General features: G+C 39.1%; 2 protein-coding genes across 7 annotated transcripts in view; one reads left to right on the top strand and one right to left on the bottom strand.

Annotated features, from left to right (window-relative positions):
* LOC128246824 (ketimine reductase mu-crystallin-like) overlaps positions 1-23,189 on the bottom strand; it is a 37,299-nt gene that overhangs the window by 7,541 nt on the left and 6,569 nt on the right. The window contains exons 1-6 of one of the 5 annotated variants that reach the window (XM_052965297.1): positions 17,209-17,224; positions 14,737-14,877; positions 10,524-10,677; positions 9,877-9,939; positions 7,147-7,248; positions 6,734-6,911 (exon numbers count right to left, since the gene is read on the bottom strand). In XM_052965297.1, coding sequence (XP_052821257.1) covers positions 6,734-6,911; positions 7,147-7,248; positions 9,877-9,939; positions 10,524-10,677; positions 14,737-14,834 — 595 coding nt within the window. In that variant the 5' untranslated portion in view covers positions 14,835-14,877; positions 17,209-17,224. The other 4 variants (XM_052965304.1, XM_052965313.1, XM_052965287.1 and 1 more) reach the window with 4 other exon arrangements.
* LOC128246806 (long-chain-fatty-acid--CoA ligase 1-like) overlaps positions 13,594-23,189 on the top strand; it is a 56,059-nt gene continuing 46,463 nt past the window's right edge. Inside the window, exon 1 of one of the 2 annotated variants that reach the window (XM_052965261.1) lies at positions 13,594-13,711. The gene's annotated coding sequence lies outside the window, so the exon portion shown is untranslated. Of the gene's footprint in view, positions 13,712-18,400; positions 18,503-23,189 lie in introns of those variants that run through there. The other variant, XM_052965269.1, reaches the window with a different exon arrangement.

The raw sequence follows: 23,189 nt of genomic DNA, 5'->3' as shown, positions 1-23,189 counted from the left end.
TACAGTAAATAACCATTGGTATGAGCCCCAGGTTTCACCCTGGCTGCCTGGACTACAGTAAATAACCATTGGTATGAGCCCCAGGTTTCACCCAGTCACCTGAACTACAGTAGATCGCCATTGGTATGAGCCCCAGGTTTCACACAGGCAGCCTGAACTTCAGTAAATCACCATTGGAATCAGCCCCAGGTTTCACCCAGTCACTTGAACTACAGTAAATAACCATTGATATGTGCCCCAGGTTTCACCCAGTCACCTGAACTACAGTAAATCACCATTGGTATGAGCCCCAGGTTTCACCCGGGCTACCTGAACTACAGTAAATCAGCATTGGTATGAGCCCCAGGTTTCACCCGGGCTGCCTGAACTACAGTAAATCAGCATTGGTATGAGCCCCAGGTTTCACCCAGTCACCTGAACTACAGTAAATCACCATTTGTATGAGCCCCAGGTTTCACCCTGGCTGCCTGAACTACAGTAAATCAGCATTGGTATGAGCCCCAGGTTTCACCCGGGCTGCCTGGACTACAATAAATCACCATTGATATGAGCCCCAGGTTTCACCCTGGCTGCCTGGACTACAGTAAATCACCATTGGTATGAGCCCCAGGTTTCACCCAGGCTGCCTGGACTACAGTAAATCAGCATTGGTATAAGCCCCAGGTTTCACCCAGTCACCTGAACTACAGTAAATCACCATTGATATGAGCCCCAGGTTTCACCCTGGCTGCCTGGACTACAGTAAATCACCATTGGTATGAGCCCCAGGTTTCACCCTGGCTGCCTGAACTACAGTAAATCACCATTGGTATGAGCCCCAGGTTTCACCCAGTCACCTGAACTACAGTAAATCACCATTGATATGAGCCCCAGGTTTCACCCAGTCACCTGAACTACAGTAAATCACCATTGATATGAGCCCCAGGTTTCACCCAGGCTGCCTTGACTACAGTAAATCACCATTGGTATGAGCCCCAGGTTTCACCCGGGCTGCCTGAACTACAGTAAATCAGCATTAGTATGAGCCCCAGGTTTCACCCATGCTGCCTGAACTACAGTAAATCACCATTGATATGAGTCCCAGGTTTCACCCATGCTGCCTTGACTACAGTAAATCACCATTGGTATGAGCCCCACGTTTCACCCGGGCTGCCTGAACTACAGTAAATCAGCATTAGTATGAGCCCCAGGTTTCACCCATGCTGCCTGAACTACAGTAAATCAGCATTGATATGAGCCCCAGGTTTCACCAAGGCTGCCTGAACTACAGTAAATCACCATTGATATGAGCCCCAGGTTTCACCCGGGCTGCCTGAACTACAGTAAATCAGCATTAGTATGAGCCCCAGGTTTCACCCAGGCTGCCTGAACTACAGTAAATCACCATTGATATGAGCCCCAGGTTTCACCCAGGCTGCCTGGACTACAGTAAATCACCATTGATATGAGTCCCAGGTTTCACCCAGGCTGCCTGAACTACAGTTAATCACCATTGATATGAGCCCCAGGTTTCACCAAGGCTGCCTTGACTACAGTAAATCACCATTGATATGAGCCCCAGGTTTCACCCAGGCTGCCTGAACTACAGTAAATCACCATTGATATGAGCCCCAGGTTTCACCAAGGCTGCCTTGACTACAGTAAATCACCATTGATATGAGCCCCAGGTTTCACCCAGGCTGCCTGAACTACAGTAAATCAGCATTGGTATGAGCCCCAGGTTTCACCCAGGCTGCCTGAACTACAGTAAATCAGCATTGGTATGAGTCCCAGGTTTCACCCTGGCTGCCTGAACTACAGTAAATCAGCATTGATATGAGCCCCAGGTTTCACCCTGGCTGCCTGGACTACAGTAAATCACCATTGATATGAGCCCCAGGTTTCACCCAGGCTGCCTGAACTACAGTAAATCACCATTGATATGAGCCCCAGGTTTCACCCAGGCTGCCTGGACTACAGTAAATCACCATTGATATGAGTCCCAGGTTTCACCCTGGCTGCCTGAACTACAGTAAATCACCATTGATATGAGCCCCAGGTTTCACCCTGGCTGCCTGAACTACAGTAAATCACCATTGATATGAGCCCCAGGTTTCACACTGGCTGCCTGAACTACAGTAAATCACCATTGATATGAGCCCCAGGTTTCACCCTGGCTGCCTTGACTACAGTAAATCACCATTAGTATGAGCCCCAGGTTTCACCCAGTCACCTGAACTACAGTAAATCACCATTGATATGCACCATTGATATGAGCCCCAGGTTTCACCCAGGCTGCCTGGACTACAGTAAATCACCATTGATATGAGTCCCAGGTTTCACCCAGGCTGCCTGAACTACAGTTAATCACCATTGATATGAGCCCCAGGTTTCACCAAGGCTGCCTTGACTACAGTAAATCACCATTGGTATGAGCCCCAGGTTTCACCCGGGCTGCCTGAACTACAGTAAATCACCATTGATATGAGCCCCAGGTTTCACCCAGGCTGCCTGAACTACAGTAAATCACCATTGATATGAGCCCCAGGTTTCACCCGGGCTGCCTGAACTACAGTAAATCACCATTGGTATGAGCCCCAGGTTTCACCCAGGCTGCCTGAACTACAGTAAATCACCATTGGAATGAGCCCCAGGTTTCACCCAGGCTGCCTGAACTACAGTAAATCACCATTGGTATGAGTCCCAGGTTTCAACAACCAGGCTGCCTGAACTACAGTAAATCACCATTGGTATGAGCCCCAGGTTTCACCCAGGCTGCCTGAACTACAGTAAATCACCATTGGTATGAGTCCCAGGTTTCACACAGGCTGCCTGAACTACAGTAAATCAGCATTGGTATGAGCCCCAGGTTTCACCCAGGCTGCCTGAACTACAGTAAATCACCATTGGTATGAGTCCCAGGTTTCACACAGGCTGCCTGAACAACAGTAAATAACCATTGATATGAGCCCCAGGTTTCAACAACCAGGCTGCCTGAACTACAGTAAATCGCCATTGGTATGAGTCCCAGGTTTCACCCAGGCTGCCTGAACTACAGTAAATTGCCATTGGTATGAGTCCCAGGTTTCACCCAGGCTGCCTGAACTACAGCAAATCACCATTGGTATGAGCCCCAGGTTTCACCCATGCTGCCTGAACTACAGTAAATCAGCATTAGTATGAGCCCCAGGTTTCACCCAGGCTGCCTGAACTACAGTAAATAACCATTGGTATGAGCCCCAGGTTTCACCCAGTCACCTGAACTACAGTAAATAACCATTGGTATGAGCCCCAGGTTTCACCCAGTCACCTGAACTACAGTAAATAACCATTGGTATGAGCCCCAGGTTTCACCCAGTCACCTGAACTACAGTAAATCGCCATTGGTATGAGCCCCAGGTTTCACCCAGGCTGCCTGAACTACAGTAAATCGCCATTGGTATGAGCCCCAGGTTTCACCCAGTCACCTGAACTACAGTAAATAACAATTGGTATGAGCCCCAGGTTTCACCCAGTCACTTGAACTACAGTAAATAACCATTGGTATGAGCCCCAGGTTTCACCCAGTCACCTGAACTACAGTAAATAACCATTGGTATGAGCCCCAGGTTTCACCCAGGCTGCCTGGACTACAGTAAATAACCATTGATATGAGCCCCAGGTTTCACCCAGGCTGCCTGAACTACAGTTAATCACCATTGATATGAGCCCCAGGTTTCACCCAGGCTGTCTGAACTACAGTAAATCACCATTGAAATGAGCCCCAGGTTTCAACAACCAGGCTGCCTGAACTACAGTAAATCACCATTGGAATGAGCCCCAGGTTTCACCCAGGCTGCCTGAACTACAGTAAATCACCATTGGTATGAGTCCCAGGTTTCAACAACCAAGATGCCTGAACTACAGTAAATCACCATTGGTATGAGCCCCAGGTTTCACCCAGGCTGCCTGAACTACAGTAAATCACCATTGGTATGAGTCCCAGGTTTCACCCAGGCTGCCTGAACTACAGTAAATAACCATTGGTATGAGTCCCAGGTTTCACCCAGGCTACCTGAACTACAGTAAATTGCCATTGGTATGAGTCCCAGGTTTCACCCAGGCTGCCTGAACTACAGTAAATCGCCATTGGTATGAGCCCCAGGTTTCACCCAGTCACCTGAACTACAGTAAATAACCATTGGTATGAGCCCCAGGTTTCACCCAGTCACCTGAACTACAGTAAATCACCATTGATATGAGCCCCAGGTTTCACCCAGTCACCTGAACTACAGTAAATAACCATTGGTATGAGCCCCAGGTTTCACCCAGTCACCTGAACTACAGTAAATAACCATTGGTATGAGCCCCAGGTTTCACCCAGTCACCTGAACTACAGTAAATCGCCATTGATATGAGCCCCAGGTTTCACCCAGGCTGCCTGAACTACAGTAAATCGCCATTGGTATGAGCCCCAGGTTTCACCCAGTCACCTGAACTACAGTAAATCGCCATTGATATGAGCCCCAGGTTTCACCCAGGCTGCCTGAACTACAGTAAATCACCATTGGTATGAGCCCCAGGTTTCACCCAGTCACTTGTACTACAGTAAATAACCATTGGTATGAGCCCCAGGTTTCACCCAGTCACCTGAACTACAGTAAATAACCATTGGTATGAGCCCCAGGTTTCACCCTGGCTGCCTCGACTACAGTAAATAACCATTGGTATGAGCCCCAGGTTTCACCCTGGCTGCCTGGACTACAGTAAATAACCATTGGTATGAGCCCCAGGTTTCACCCAGTCACCTGAACTACAGTAGATCGCCATTGGTATGAGCCCCAGGTTTCACACAGGCAGCCTGAACTTCAGTAAATCACCATTGGAATCAGCCCCAGGTTTCACCCAGTCACTTGAACTACAGTAAATAACCATTGATATGTGCCCCAGGTTTCACCCAGTCACCTGAACTACAGTAAATCACCATTGGTATGAGCCCCAGGTTTCACCCGGGCTACCTGAACTACAGTAAATCAGCATTGGTATGAGCCCCAGGTTTCACCCGGGCTGCCTGAACTACAGTAAATCAGCATTGGTATGAGCCCCAGGTTTCACCCAGTCACCTGAACTACAGTAAATCACCATTTGTATGAGCCCCAGGTTTCACCCTGGCTGCCTGAACTACAGTAAATCAGCATTGGTATGAGCCCCAGGTTTCACCCGGGCTGCCTGGACTACAATAAATCACCATTGATATGAGCCCCAGGTTTCACCCTGGCTGCCTGGACTACAGTAAATCACCATTGGTATGAGCCCCAGGTTTCACCCAGGCTGCCTGGACTACAGTAAATCAGCATTGGTATAAGCCCCAGGTTTCACCCAGTCACCTGAACTACAGTAAATCACCATTGATATGAGCCCCAGGTTTCACCCTGGCTGCCTGGACTACAGTAAATCACCATTGGTATGAGCCCCAGGTTTCACCCTGGCTGCCTGAACTACAGTAAATCACCATTGGTATGAGCCCCAGGTTTCACCCAGTCACCTGAACTACAGTAAATCACCATTGATATGAGCCCCAGGTTTCACCCAGTCACCTGAACTACAGTAAATCACCATTGATATGAGCCCCAGGTTTCACCCAGGCTGCCTTGACTACAGTAAATCACCATTGGTATGAGCCCCAGGTTTCACCCGGGCTGCCTGAACTACAGTAAATCAGCATTAGTATGAGCCCCAGGTTTCACCCATGCTGCCTGAACTACAGTAAATCACCATTGATATGAGTCCCAGGTTTCACCCTGGCTGCCTTGACTACAGTAAATCACCATTGGTATGAGCCCCAGGTTTCACCCGGGCTGCCTGAACTACAGTAAATCAGCATTAGTATGAGCCCCAGGTTTCACCCATGCTGCCTGAACTACAGTAAATCAGCATTGATATGAGCCCCAGGTTTCACCAAGGCTGCCTGAACTACAGTAAATCACCATTGATATGAGCCCCAGGTTTCACCCGGGCTGCCTGAACTACAGTAAATCAGCATTAGTATGAGCCCCAGGTTTCACCCATGCTGCCTGAACTACAGTAAATCACCATTGATATGAGTCCCAGGTTTCACCCTGGCTGCCTTGACTACAGTAAATCACCATTGGTATGAGCCCCAGGTTTCACCCGGGCTGCCTGAACTACAGTAAATCACCATTGGTATGAGCCCCAGGTTTCACCCGGGCTGCCTGAACTACAGTAAATCAGCATTGGTATGAGCCCCAGGTTTCCCCAGTCACCTGAACTACAGTAAATCACCATTGGAATCAGCCCCAGGTTTCACCCAGTCACTTGAACTACAGTAAATCACCATTGGTATGAGCCCCAGGTTTCACCCAGTCACCTGAACTACAGTAAATCACCATTGGAATGAGCCCCAGGTTTCACCCTGGCTGCCTGAACTACAGTAAATCACCATTGATATGAGCCCCAGGTTTCACCCAGTCACCTGAACTACAGTAAATCACCATTGGTATGAGCCCCAGGTTTCACCCAGGCTGCCTGAACTACAGTAAATCACCATTGATATGAGCCCCAGGTTTCACCCAGGCTGCCTGAACTACAGTAAATCAGCATTAGTATGAGCCCCAGGTTTCACCCAGGCTGCCTGAACTACAGTAAATCACCATTGGTATGAGCCCCAGGTTTCACCCAGTCACCTGAACTACAGTAAATAACCATTGGTATGAGCCCCAGGTTTCACCCAGTCACCTGAACTACAGTAAATCACCATTGATATGAGCCCCAGGTTTCACCCAGGCTGCCTGAAGTACTGGAGTTGTGGCCCCTGTTACTGTGATGATCACATCTGCATCCTTTACAGCTTCCTCTGCCGTCTTGCAAGCCACACCTCCTGTTTCCATAGCAACCTTTTCTGCATTTTCAAATGTCCGTGACCAAACTTTAACCTAGGATCGAAAAAAAATTAATTTCAGGTCAGAGCAAAAAATTTAATGACTGTTTAGGAATATAATATTGTATTGTTTTCTTCAGATTTATTGAATCTTCTAATATTTTAGATCTAGCTTATGTTTCCTTATGCAATGTCTTATTAACCAGTCACAGGAAAAATATGAAAATAAACAGATAAAACCTTTATTAATGGAACATATACCACATCAATCATATGGTGAACGATGTTACCTGTGTGATGTTGAGGACCTGTGAGAGGGCATGGAAGTGAGTTCTCGCCTGAACCCCGGCACCCAGGATGGCTAAGCTAGCACTGCCTGACCCCGCAAGGTACTGAAATATATAATATGAAGAGGGCGACATACTATTTAGATAATAAAGACTGAATAAGCTGGCTGCTACAATCAATTGTAAGAGTATAACACTGAATTTGGTCAGGGTTGTAAAAAGGCCCATTTTGATATATTATACTCCAGTTCAAGGGCATTACCCATCATTTGCCAGTTTAACTTAATAGATGATTTATTTCGACTTTTGTAACTGATTTTACGCATGTTAGTAAATCAGAACCACTAGCTACGACCCCTGGTGGCCACTTCTACTAACTGAACTGTGAAAGTAAGGACAAGTGATAATATAAGTTGTTGAGCCAAACTAACAATTGATTAAACAAGAGCCGTCATAAGACAGCGCGCTCGACTATGCCGCTTTGACTTAGAATACAATAACGATGTAATAATACCAAGTTTGGTCTCTTTATCTCAAACCTAACTAAAATTATTCGATACATAAGGTGACTTTGATGCTGCCCTCCCACCAGCCCGCCCAAACAATGACGCAAGTCATTCAAATAACTTGATTTCCCATTATGAAAATGTGGTTAAGAATATACAAATATGCCCTTCAAAGGAAATTAAAAAAAAAAAATTCAAGGGCCATAATTTGTATTTAGGCCTAAAACAGAGTTATGTTTCTTGTTGTAAGATGGTCGTAAATAATTTTGAATTTTATTAAGTGCATTTAATGAACGGTATAGAAGTTTTTTTTATTAAAATCCCAACTTGCCCTTAACTTTTACTTGCCTAAAACTTTAACCTAAGTCAATCAGGGGCCATAACTTGTATTAAGGATATGGAGTTATGTAACCTCATTGGGTGATGGTCCTGAACAATTGTGTGAAGTATTAAGTCAATTGAATGAAGGGTATAGAAGTGATTAAACAATATCCCAACTTGCCCTAAAACTTTAACCTAAGTTCCATAGTCAATCAGGGTCCATAATTTGTATAACAGATAATATGGAGTTTTCTAACCTCATTATGGGATGGCTCTGAACATCTGTGTGAAGTATTAAGTCAATTGAATGAATGGTATTGGAGTTTTAAGTGAAAATCCCAACTTGCCCTAAAACTTTAACCTGCCCTAAAACTTTAACCTAAGTCAATCAGGGGCCATAACTTGTATTTAGGATAATATGGAGTTATGTAACCTCATTGTGTGATGGTCCTGAACAACTGTGTGAAGTATTAAGTCAATTGAACAAAGGATATAGAAGTTATAAATAAAAATTCCAACTTGCCCTAAAACTTTAACCTAAGTTCCATAGTCAATCAGGGGCCATGACCTATGTAAAGAATAATATGGAGTTATCTAACCTCATCATGTGATGGCCCTGAACAACTGTGTGAAGTATTAAGTCAATTGAATGTAGGGTATTGGACTTATAAGTGAAAATCCCAACTTGCCCTAAAACTTTAACCAGACGCTGACGCCGACGCCGACACTGGAGCGAGTAGTATAGCCCACCTATTCTTCGAATAGTCGAGCTAAAAAATTGATTGCATGATATAGCTGTAGCATATCTAGGAAATACTTTTTAGATCGAAAGTCGTTCATGTTTTCTTAGCTTTACTCTTGAAAATGTTCACAATATTAAAAAAAAACTAGAAGCACCACAATCCGACAAAACCAGGCTTTTAATATTGGCAAACATAAGTTATTGCCAATTAATCAATAATTTAGGAAAAAGTAGCAGCTTCTATCTTTACTTTTATCATAAAAGGACATAACTGAAAATTACTCTAGGTATCTTATGTGTTTAGTTTCCAACAATTCTAACTAAAGGCAGAAACCAGTTTTCTATTTTTAGTAACAGTGATCTTGACCTTGATCCCCCCCCCACACACACACACTCACCCTCAAAAGCAATCACAAGCTAGTTCTTCACATAAGCTACCTACACACCAACTTCCATTACTATCCATCAATTCTAACAGTCAGAAGTAATTGGGCATTAAACCATTTTTCTATTATGTAACAGAGGCCTTGACCCTGACCCCTTCAAAAACAATCCTATGCTAGCTCTTCACATAAGCTCTCTAAACACCAACTTTCATCACTTTCCATCAATTCTTATTTTAATTATTGGGTGGAAACCATTTTTTTTTTATTTTAAGTAACAGTGATTTTGACCCTACAGCCCTCATAGGCAATCCCAAGCTTAGCTCTTATCATAAGCTAACAACACACCAACTTTCATTACTACCCATCAATGCTAGCACAATTTATTGGAAGGAAAGTCTGAAACCAATGTTTGCTCAAAGTCTGCCTGCCCGTCCTACAGTCCAAGGACATCCCCATTTTAATAACCTGGTTTACATTGAAAACCTGGTTAATAATCAATTTAGACAAGTCAGAACAAATGTGGAATTTTTAAGAATTAATACTCGAGACATTTTGCCAATCAATCGAGTCACAAATTTAAGACCTTGCAAAATATTAATTTCCCAATGTTTTCAATGATTATATAATGACATGGCAATTTTTAAACCTAGCAAAATTGGCCAAAATAATTCCTCACCAAATTCAAACAATCTATGCAAATGACAAGTGCGCCCAGCAGATTCCTGACTTAAGACCTTAACACAAGTCCCTTAACTGTTTCAACCACAGGATTGAGTACCTTGGTGGCAACGGCTGAAGCAGCAGCGGTTCTCATGGCAGTTACCACCTCACCATCCATTATCTGCAGTAAAACAATGTCATCAAATAGAGGTCTCTAAGGTCTCTAATCAAAAAGTATATCGAACAATTACAAAGAAAGAAAAGAAAATGAACCTACAAGTATGTAAGAAGCAGATATTGCTTTTTCTAAATGAAATGTATCAGTGAATAACATTACCGGTAGTATGTATCTTAAACAAAATTCAAAGTCACAAACTCTCAAGGTTTAATTTATTCTGAGCAACATGTACCTATATTGCAGTAATTTACATGTAGTACACAAGTAACTCATATTCAAATTCAAGAGATATTTATCATTGTTGTGGCTTAATTGCACCTAGCCCTACCCCCTCCCCCCTCCACACACACGCACGCACGCACGCACACACACACAACACACACACATACATACACAAAAACAACTTGAGGTCAACATAAATATCTAGAGAACAAAAATTTTAATAAAAATATTTTAAGTAATAGTCAGAAAATATTAAGTCAAATTGTGTTTGGAGGGCGGGGAGAACAAATATGTATGTATGTGTGTTAATGAATGTGTGTTAATATACTCTTTCTGCTTATACATGTACATGTTATTCCAATTACAGCTTTGGGGATTCCAGTGTTTTTATGGAAGAGAACAATGATAGCATTGTGAGTGGCCCTGCCATGCCTGGTGAAGTTGTTCGGGTAAAACGTAACCAGCTTTGTCCCCAGTATCTCCTTCTCTTCACACAAAGATGGCATTGATCCGAAAAAACTGCAATAAAACACAAAATGAATTGTAATTTTTGTGATGTATGCTGATGACGGGTCTGATGAGCAGAAGCCTGTCATAATCAACACTACAGTAACTCAGCTTAGGGACAGCTTAGGGAAGATACATGTAATTACTCCAACCTTACCATGTTACCATGTTTACACAAAAGGATTGCTTTTTATAAACTAAATCAAGTTCCTATATTATAAAAAGAACTCGCAGTCTTTGTTATACCTATTTATCTTCCCCTTTATATGATATAAAGATATTTGCTGAAGGGATAAAAATAGAGAGTGTAACTTACAGATTTGGGTGCAATACCCTAGCTATATTTAAATACAGTAGCACCTTTGCACCTATGATGTGCCTGGATTAAAGCTGCACTTTCACAGACTGAATGTTCTGACAACTTTTTTATTTTTTGTAATGGAACGAGCCAAGTTTTGCATAAATATCTGCAAACCAATGATATAAGATTGATGACAAAAAATCAGATGGTAGAGTTAGTAACGGTTTAAGCCATAAAACATTAATTATACCCCCTGACAAACATGGATGGAATTGCATTAAACTTCATACAATGGTAGAGCATAATGAGAGGAAGTGCAGTGTACAATAACCATAACTATATTCCTGCTTATTACTGAGTTATTGCCCTTTGTTACTTTTTTTTTGGCCGTAGTATAACTTGAAAAGTACTGGATGGAATTCATTGGAACTTCATACAATGGTAAAGCACAATGAGAGGAATTGCAGTGTTCAAGAACCATAACTCTACTTTAGCTAATTACTGAGTTATTGCCCTTTTTTGTTGATTTTTGCTGTCGATTTTTTTCCAGACATTAACTTGCAAACTACTAGATGGATTTTATTGAAACTTCATACAATGGTAAAGCACAATGAGGGGAAGTGCAGTGCACAAGAACCATAACTCTATTTTAGCTTATTACAGAGTAATGGCCTTTAATACTTTTTTCTTGTCCCGAGCATAACTTGAAAACTATTGGATGGAATTTAATAAAGCTTCATACAGTGATAGATCATAATGAGAGGAAGTGCAGTGTACAGGAACCGCAATTCTATTTCAGCTAATTACAGAGTTACTGCCCTTTGTTACTTTTTCTTGTCCGGAGCATAACTTGAAAACTATTGGATGGAATTTAATAAAACTTCATACAGTGATAGATCATAATGAGAGGAAGTACAGTGTACAGGAACCGCAATTCTATTTCAGCCAATTACAGAGTTATTGCCCTTTGTTACTTTTTTCTTGTCCGGAGCATAACTTGAAAACTTCCGGATGGAATGTAATAAAACTTTATACAATGGTACAGCACAATTAGAAGGAGTTCAGTGTACATGAATCATTACACTATTTTAGCAAATTACAGAGTTATTGCCTTTTTCTGTGTTTTTTTGGTCAAACTTTTGTCCGGAAAATAACTTGAAAACTACTAGATGTTATTTCATAAAACTTCATACAATGATAAATCATAATGAGAGGAAGTGCAGTGTACAGGAACCACAACTACATTTTAGCTAATCACAGAGTTATTGCCCTTTGTTACTTCATAAAAAAAGGCCATCAGTGATAACAGTTTAAATAAAGTTCATGGAAGAACCAAGTTGATGAATACATAAAGTTCAGGCAAAAGAGGTTTGTTTATATTTCACATACATTTTTAGTGCTCTTTTGTTTGTTTCTCTTCAATCAAAATTTTGTCCATCACCATAACTGGAAATTTTATAACATTTATTGATTGCCATGTAAACTTGTGCAATGCACAACAATTATAAAAGCGTTATTTTCTAACAGTCAGAAATTGTACAAAACAAAAATAACCCCATCCATAACATTTCATGTGTTTTCCTTTCTAAATATGTTTATATAAACCATTACTTTTAAACAACTGGTATAAAAAAAGTAACTGAACTCATTTATAGATGGTCTTAGGCAATCGTATATTCGGTGCTTTAGAAGTAATAGAACATCAAATATATCAGTATTAACATCTCAGTATTAGCATCACTGATATTGTTTAAAGCATTTTTTCTAACTTTTAAAGACATAATCAAAAAATGAATAACTGATGATAGTCTATAAAATAAAGTTGTCATTTATAGGTTGGCTTTCCAAATAGTTGAATAATTTCATATCAGGGCGGCGTTCGGGGGGTATTAACCTACTTCAGTGATAGCTCTAGTTTTCGAATGGAAATATGAACATCTACGATCTGATTTTTTGTCAGCAATCTTATATCATTGGTTTGCAAATATTTATGCAAAGATTTGCTCTTTCCTAGACAAAAAAATAAAAAAATATAAAAATGGTATATCTGTGAGAGTGTAGCTTTAAAGGATGTTAATTGCCCTGCCAGGTATTGATCCTGTGGTCTCTTGCACTAGAAGCGAACACTCTACCACCAGGCTATCTATAATTAAGGCGTTCAATCTATCATGTTTATTTTGTAACACTTGTCAAGTTCTTGATTTCTTTATATCAATTTCTTTTTATTATTAAAAAACACATACCCTCCCTCACTTTCCACAGGAATAATATTTCTGATAGGCTGCACCACTTTCTTACTTGAGAACATTTTTAATGCATCTTCCATTACAGGAATTAAACGGCCATATGTTAAAACCGATTGAATTTTCTCTGCTGTTATAAACTCCATTTTAAACACTGTTCAATATACACTGTTTTCACCAGTTAATGTTGGTATCACATGACCCGTCCCAAATGACCAGCTTATCTTGCCGCTTACAGCATCAAATACTAAAAACGTTTAAGGTTTGATCCCCATCTGTTTATTACAATAACATAGAATTAAACAATTGGTCACCAAATAATTGCAAAGTTGGATAGTTATACGTTTCATCCAATAACTATCATTTTTGCATATATTTTGTCAAGCGACTTCCAGGCAAGTGACGTCAATGGCATCAAAGACTCGATAAAAGCACACACACGCACTTAATCTTTAACTAGCCGAATCGAAGAAGATAGAAGCTGTCCAGCATTTATATCACGGTAATTAAATAAATGCTGAGTTTGCGATTGCAGAAATGGGTGGACGATTGTCATTATGATAGAAACAAAATATCATATGTTTTCGCGATTAAAGTGATTCATAACGACATCGGTGCACCGGCTTGTCACAAAACCGTGACGAAGGGTTTCTGGTTTCTAGGCATGCTTTGTTGCTAAGCGTACCAAAATTGAAACTTTAAATATGTTTTATTTTGCATTTCCAAAAGTGACTTTCTTGGTTCTTTATAGTCTAAAATGATGGACATGTTATACGGGATTCTTCCAATCCCTAACGTCTAAACGGGTTTGTGCAAAAACCGGGAGTGTTTGAAAAATATTGAAGTTGTATAAAGTGAAGTATTTTATGGTTGAAATTGATCATAAAGGTTTATATTGATATTTTACCATCTAAGTGAAAACTTTTTTGCACATGTGATGTGCAATGAGCATTTAGTGCATTAAAACACATTGTTTACCTTTCCAATAAAACGAAAGTTGACTGACACAGACAACAATTATGCCAAGCGGAACAACTTGATCCAATCGTAATAACTCGTCCACCTCCGACAAGCTTTGAGATAGACCTCGTTAATACAATTGTAACAGCCATGGCCAAAATGTTCCGATTGTTTAAATATTGTGCCCTGAAGCCTTGCAGGTGCCCTTCATGTATATATCATTATGTGTTGACAGAATGAAATGAAGAAAACCTGTCAAACTCATAATTATTTGTTGGATATTTATTTTTTGTGAACGGAACATATATAAAATAACATTATCCGGTAATTTTCTTGTTTTTAGGATATTTTATAGACGTAATATGCTTTAACCCGGAATCCCGATCGGAATAACTACCCACTTATGGTACAACACAATTTGTATGTGAGGTATTTGCCATATCAAAAATCTTTAAAAAAATTACCGACAACTATTTAAGTCATGTCACATGGGCATGCTAAACCAAGATTTACAATTGGCTACAAAATTTGTAATACATTCCAAAATTGCTACTGGAAGACACTTACACACAATGTATCTGGGTTAGGTCTGCCCAATTCCCAAACAGCCCTGGGTACCAGAAATTCCCAGTAATCAGAAAGGCCAGGTCCAAAAAGGCCCACATGTTAGTTCACTCCCATTCTCCCTGTCTTGCCAAAGTGTTGAATCTAAGGATTTAATGTAACTATCAGTGCCACCCGGTTTACTCATTTACTACCAATGTGGTAACATTGTATATTTAGAAATGCAAAAAAACTAACCAGTAGGGGAGAGCATGCTACATAAATGTTTATATATATATATGTAGATCTATATGCTGCCTTTTTTATACAATCTTCTCCGTAGTCATCATCAGGAATAAAACAGTGTTCTTCACTTCATGTATAATGTTTCTCTTAAATGGCGTGTATACTTTCAAATATTTTATTTTCATTATGAATGTAAAAGTCTACTGTATTGTTGAATACATCTTAATCCAAAAAAATGATCATAAAAACATATTCTTATAAAAATATACTTATTAATTATCATCCAGTCTGTACAACAGTTATTACCACATTGCAGGACGGGACCAGTTTTTGCTGGACCAAACAATTTTGTATACATTTTAGTGAAACTTAGTACAGATACATATATAAACGCAAGATATATTTATTTCCACTTCCTTTTCCATGTGTCAGTTCGTACTCTTTCCATCTTTTTTTATTTTCCTCTCTGTCAATGTTTGTTATTGAGGTTCCTAAATATCAAACATTCGGTTTTAGGCAAGACAGCATTAACAAAAACAAAAAATAAATAAGGAGCGATTTTATTATCACTGAGCAATTTTATTATCACTTTGCTTTTTATTTTTATAAATCTTATTCTTAAACTTAAACTATACCCTAATCTTAACAGAAAAAAAATCATTAAATATGCACTCTTACTCCAAAATGAGATTTACCACAATTAAAAATATTCATTTACTACTCCAAAAATGATCAATAAAATTTATTGTCGAAATAATGGTTCTTATGAAGGATACCGAGTTAAGTTTGAAAGAAATGAGCTTAAAGCTGCACTCTCACAGATTGAACGTTTTGACAACTTTTTAATTTATTGTCTTGGTACGAGCAATTTTTTGTGTAAATATCTGCAAACCTTACATTATATTTGGAGTGGAAATATGAAAATCTGCCATCTGATCTTTTGTCACCAGTCTTTCATCACTGGTTTGCAGATATTTACGCAAAAATTTGCTAATTCCAAGACAAAAAATAAAAAAGTTTGAAAACCAGTAAATTTGCGAGAGTGCAGCTTTAAAACACGGTATTTCTACCTTATGAGACTATAGTAGACCACAGTAAATCCTTAAGCATTCACAAATCATTTAATATTTGTGCGCTTCCTGCTATTACCGGTAAATACACATTTACAATCTTGTTATCAGTAATAAATATTGCCCTTAAATGCATTATTTAGTAAATAGAAAAAGGTATATCAGTCAAAATTGATGTTTGTTATACATGTGTATGTATTGATTTGAATAAGAATGTCACTTTAATAATAATAATTGCGAAATGACTATTAATTAACAACCACCTTACATCATAGATGGCACACCAATTGTGAACTCTAGCATAGTTAAAATAATATAATGTTGTTGATTTTTTTTTATAAAATATGATACCATTGAATTAATTTTCATAGATATTTTGCAATAATTATAATTATCTACTATTATTATCAACATAATCTAATTTTTCCGACTAACTTCACTTTTAGCGACTAATAAGTTATAGGTAAAGACTAAAGTTGACAAATGAAGTCAGTCGAAAGTTGATTGAAGTTATTAATTACCTTAATATTATAATATTCTGTTAACAATAATATAACAGTAGTCAGTGTTGATACAGTATATTAATATAAAGCCTCAAATGATATTGGTTTACCTGGACGAGCATCGTCGGTATACTTAAGGTACTATGTGTTCATTTAATGTTTTTAGATTTTTTTGAAGCAATATTTTAAATGTTTCATAATACTAGTTTGCTTAGAAACTAATGGGAATGCTTTAAATAATAGACAGAAAATAAAAATGATTGATTCTTTAAGAGTACACCGATTCTGCCACACACAAACAGTTTGGGGATCCAATTTGAAATTTTCTCTATTTATTTTTGAAAACTTAAAAACAGAAATTGGGACTTTCATATTCACATTTGCGGAAAAAGTATAAACACTGTTTAATGAGCTCTCCCTTTCCTTTTTTTATAGGATGATATAATTTAAAAATATAATAATTCATGTGATTTAGTACCAAAAGTTAAAAAATAGATCTTCGACCTAATTTAAGATAATATCGAGCAAATACAGATACTCACATATATTCTTAAGTTCCAGTCTAACCTACATTTTAAAGCAATAAAAGACACAAATCAAGTGATTCTTACCAAAAAAATATCTGCTTCAAAAAAAGAACTAAACAAAGGTTGAAGAATGTGTTTGGTCATGTTTACCTTTTGTTTGCCCATTCCATATGATATCCAATAACCATTTATAAATACCAATAAAACTTTGATCCGTGTTTTGAGTATGTCCTTCCTGGTTTAAGGTAATGGTCGCCATATAAATTCTACTAGGAAGGCCCAGTATTTGAGCCTTGCGTTTTGCTAATTTTATCTCCTCGGCACAGCTATAGATAAGGGTTGTTATTAAGTATGCTTAAAAATGGCCAATAACAATAACAATTTAAACATTAGAATGATCTGATTGTATTTTTATGGATAATATTGTTATGAGGACATACCATTACTTCAATCAGTTTTGGACTGTTTCTGGAACAACCATCCTTAAAAGATCAAAGTTGGTCACTAAATCCGTCTAAATCCGTCTAGTAACAATTCAACTCCTACACAGTGATCTCCCTTAACGACCCTTTTTTTTCCAAAGGGAAGCAAGTACTGGGCTGGTATTCAATATTGGCCTTAATTGGATCTAAGAACGGTGTAGCTAATCGGATTACTTGTTATTAATAACTGACCAATAGAGTGAATGAAGTCAATGGTTTATGACCGTAAGATTAACTTAAGTTAAATATTGAATACCACCCCTGGTGTTTTCAATTGAATAAGTTCTGTGATTAAAATCAAGCTTTTCAGATACATGTATGCAATTCAATGTGCCAATACGCTTAGATGTTCACCACTACATCTGTAGCTGTGTACATGTACACACATTGAAAAAACTGATGATTTTATGTCACCTGACATAATTAGATCTAGGGCTTAGCCTTGCACGAGGGCTTAGTGCTTAACCTTGCACCAGGGTTTGACCTTGCACCAGAGCTTAACCTTGCACCAGGGTTTGGCCTTGCACCAGGGCTTAACCTTGCACCAGGACTTATGCCTTGCAGCAGGGCTTAACCTTGCACCAGGGCTAGGCCTTGCATCAGGGCTTAACCTTGCACCAGGGCTAGGCCTTGCACCAGGACTTAACCTTGCACCAGGACTTGGCCTTGCACCAGGGCTTAACCTTGCACCAGGGTTTGGCCTTGCACCACGGCTTAACCTTGCATCAGGACTTATGCCTTGCAGCAGGGCTTAACCTTGCACCGGGGCGTAACCTTGCACCAGGACTTGGCCTTGCACCAGGGCTTAACCTTGCACCAGGGCTTACCGTATTATATCATGTATAGGATGCTAGCATAGATAGGACGCAGGCAAAAAAAACGTTGAGAAAACGGGTAAAACCCCTTAATATATAAGATAGGACGCAGCGGAAAAATGTCAAAATCGGAGCCGAAAAATTGAGGTTGGTAAAGTATTTATAACATATATTGAAGTAAAAAAACAAACAAAAATTGTATAAAAGGCATATTTCAATAAGTGTCTTGTGTATTTTGATAATTATTGTCGTATTTCGGTAATTAAACGTACACAACAATGATATATGTCTTGACATTTTGAGAACATTAACGCATAATATAAGACTTATACAAATGCTGTAATAGACTAGTTCTGACTGACAGTCAACCATTGCAACCGTTGCATCTCCCGACATGCCTTCTGAATGACAGTCAACCGTTGCAACCGTTGCAAAACTGTGTATTGTCAAAACTAATGATTGTTTTGATAAGGCTTGTCGCTGCGCGGATTAAAGCATGTCAGCATAATTATTGCGTGTCGGTAATTAGCCTTGCCAGCAGAAGGCACCTCGGGTAAAGTGCGAACAAACAACAATACGGTATTACCATCACAATAATTCGTTCTATTGATGTTTTTCTAATGACAGACAGCGGGTGTTTTTCACACCTTATTTGAAAAGATTTGATAGTGACAATAATGCTACTTTGCGTTATGCACATTCCTTTATTATTTTTTTAAAACAGTAACATACAACAAAATGTTTTGTAAAATATCGAAACAATTAAAATTATGAACAACGATTAATTGATAAATACCTCCTTTCCCGATTTTCCGTTGCCGTTATAACTCAATCCAGTTAAAGTGCTGACTCACATCGAGTTTTTATGAGTAGCGTCCCTTTTGTAAAAAAGTAAACACTCGTGTTTGTTTTCAATTTATTTCTCAATAAATCATTTTAAAGTAAACATTCAATATATTTCTGCGTGTGTTAACTTGCATGATTTTACCTATGTCAGTTGTTCACTTCGGTGACGCAGTACAGATACTTACTATTACTGCGTTCTTCTCGGTCTGATATTTTCGACCTGAAATGGACTTGGAAAAAAACAGATGAAATTCTAATAGCAGGCAATTTTTAAGACGATAATTGGGGGTAAAAAAGTGTGTCCTATGCATGATATAATACAGTAACCTTGCACCGGGGCTTAACCTTGCACCAGTGCTTAACCTTTGCACCAGGGCTTAACCTTACACCAGGGCTTAACCTTGCACCCGGACTTGGCCTTGCACCAGGGTTAACCTTGCACCAGGGCTTAACCTTGCATCAGGGCTTAACCTTGCACCAGGGCTTAACCTTGCACCAGGGCTTAACCTTTGCACCAGGGCTTAACCTTACACCAGGAAAAAAATATCTTTACAGGACTAGCTTTCTTAATATAACAGTATAGTGTATGCATTAAAATGTATATTTGCTATATTAGAAGCTATATTAGCAGGTTTTTGTATTTTCCCCAAGGTAGACTTTTTTCCCCAATTTTGAAGTCACAGGTGGTGAAATAAATACTGAAAGAAATCACTGTATATTTGACAGTGTTACAGGGTGGCTTGGTCACCTTATATGACCGCTCTGTATCTTATCACGTTAGACATACAAGTGGCCTGATTTATGGACTACGTTAGACATACAAGTGGCCTGATTTATGGACCGGGTGCAAGGCGAGGTAAGGTCAATATTGACACTAGCCTAGGAAAACAGTATATAACAGTACATGTAACACTATGACTATCTACATTGTACCAGCATTTTCCCGAGGCTCATTTGAGATGTTGGTGCCGGCATCCTTTCAAAAGCTGAGCTAGCACTTTGACACGCTTTAATCACTTTAATCCCAGTGATGTACCGAATGTCAGCATGCATCATGTCATAAAACAACGTTTTTTTCCTGTCATGTTCAGCTGGCATTCCAAAGGTCATGTTTTATGAAATGTCAGTTTTAGGCATGTATGGACAATGAAAGTAATACTATGTTGGAAATCAAAAATAAAGCTCTAGTGTTAATCAATGTTTTTGAATGATTTAATCACCACAGTGTGTTTGGCAAGAGGTGAATTGTGAAGGGAAGAAATGGAGAGTTTGTGATGATTTAATCACCACAGTGTGTTTGGCAAGAGGTGAATTGTGAAAGAAAGAAATGGAGAGTTTAATACTGACTGAAGATTTCCTTTAATACTGGTTGACTGGATGAATCAAGTTTTATTTTTTGGCGGTATTTTATAAAATCAGATGTGATTTCTCTCTAGTCAGATTGTTATCTATTTTGTAGCTGAGAATGGCGTAGTTTGGTCCTGGAAGTCAATAAAGGTGTCTTGATATTGACAAATTGAAGGAGTTCAATGCATGAACAGACAGTTGCTTTGATAATGCTCATTCTGTGCACAGCATTTTATTGAATGCCCCTGCTTCATTATATTTGTGAATACTACCGCTTGAATCTCCATGGGGGCTTGAATCTCCATGGGGAATATACAAATTTGTAAATAGTGGACAAAATAAGCACAAGCCCACAAGCCCTGCACTGGTAAAATTTTCTCTGGGCTTGCTCAAATTCTGTTTTTAACCAGGTTTTCACAAAGTGAGCTTGGTTATTAGAATGACATTATGTCGTTTTGGAGTGTGGGTAGGCAGGCGGTAGGGTAGGGTGAAACTTAACTTTGGTATCATATCATTTGAGTTAGGTTTGACATATAGTGACCAAACTTGGTATATGGGAAGAGTTTATAGAGACTTCATGGGATTGGGTTTGGGGCCCCTAGGGTCACTGGTACTGAATAACTTTAGTTAGGATAGACATATTGTGACCAAACTTGGTTTATAGGAGTTTATGGAGACCTTTCATTGAATTTCACGGGGAATTGAAATAAAGACAAAACTTACAAAAAATAAAATAAAAAATTATGATATGTTACAGCTGATTACAAAAATCAAACACAACATCTCAGTATTCAAATTTAAAGCTTTTGCTTTAGGCCATAACAAGTTGATCATTTGGTCTACAGATTTTGCCGTACAAAAGTAGGAGCGAGCGAGCAAGTAAAAAAATTATTCAGAAAATCATAGGCAATGGAAAGTGAAAAGTGAAAAATTTACATAAAAAAAATTGTGTGTTCCTTACCAAATTTATCTTATAATTGTGTAAAAAAGTGCTTTTTAATTGCAAAAAAGGTCTCAGTTATAAATGAAGAGGTTTTTATAGTAGGCACATGAAAATATTTCTCAATATTAAACAAATGGCAACAAGATCCAGTGCTATTAACTATTAAGTGTCATTGCCAAAGCAATTTAAGTAATAGTTAAAGATGATAAAGTCTTAATGACTATGAATGGGCAGAGTGAGCATAGCGCATGAATCCTTCAGATCATTAAGATATTCTTCAGGTCATCTAACTGACTTAAAAAACAACTTCAGTGGCTGACATATTGCCACTAGCAAGGAGTGTGTATCGTATGAGTAGCAGTAGATATCCCCCCCCCCCCCGACAGTTCTTAATGATAAAGCCTAATGCCTACCTGCAATTTAATTGGCTGATAATGTATCAGTTGTGTGCTAAACATAGAGATAGTAAAGACATCCATCCTCACAATAACGTGCATTCATTCTAAAACTAAATTGAACAACTATTGTATTCATGGCATTCTTATCTAACTTTCTGGCACAAAAAGCATTTTAAGATTAATAAGAGTCTTTAATTCAAGCTTTTCAAAATATTGGGAGATATCTGCACTTGAACAACTCGAGGCCCATGATAAAATTGTTGCAACCTTGATGTGACAGAAGATGGAAAATGGTAATAATACAAAGAATATTTAAAAAAAGAAGTCATTATGGATTTAACTGTGGAGCAATAGAATATCTGAATAAGTTGTATCAAACAGGTCTGCAAATTTGGCACTGGTCGTAATATTAAGTGCAGTTTGTGAAATAATGATGTTTCCGTTTGAAGAATAATGCGGCGGCTGCCATTGCCTCAATGCCCATATATACGATAAACAAACAAACCGCTTTAATACTAATGGATTAATGGTTTTTCTCTTATCTCTCCACAGTGAGATCCCCTTGATTATTTCGGTTGATAAAATTCAGAAGAATACAAATAAAATCAGCTCAGCCAAAAAAAATGTGTGCTTGCGCAAATTATTATTTTTAATTTTTGCATTTCTCATGTCAAAGTTGTACCAAAAAATTAACTCTTGAATATAAGAGTATAAGTATGTTGTACACCAGCTCCCTGACCTTCATGGTGTTCAATGTCAACACCCAGCTCCCCAACCTTTATGGTGTATAATGTCAACACCCAGCTCCCCAACCTTCATGGTCCCCAACCTTCATGGTGTATAATGTCAACACCCAGCTCCCCAACCTTCATGGTGTATAATGTCAACACCCAGCTCCCCAACCGTCATGGTCTATAATGTCAACACCCAGCTCCCTGACCTTCATGGTGTATAATGTCAACACCCAGCTCCCCAACCTTCATGGTGTATAATGTCAACACCCATCTCCCTGACCTTCATGGTGTATAATGTCAACACCCAGCTCCCCAACCTTCATGGTTTATAATGTCAACACCCAGCTCCCTGACCTTCATGGTGTATAATGTCAACACCCAGCTCCCTGACCTTCATGATGTATAATGTCAACACCCAGCTTCCCGACCTTCATGGTGTATAATGTCAACACCCAGCTTCCCGACCTTCATGGTTTATAATGTCAACACCCAGCTCCCTGACTTTCATGGTATATAATGTCAACACCCAGCCCCCAACCTTTATGGTGTATAATGTCAACACCCAG

This window comes from Mya arenaria, chromosome 2, assembly GCF_026914265.1.
Source record: "Mya arenaria isolate MELC-2E11 chromosome 2, ASM2691426v1".
NCBI classification, from domain to species: domain Eukaryota; kingdom Metazoa; phylum Mollusca; class Bivalvia; order Myida; family Myidae; genus Mya; species Mya arenaria.
The sequence above is the reverse complement of the archived record's forward strand: the minus strand, read 5'-3'. Positions and strand labels throughout refer to the sequence as shown.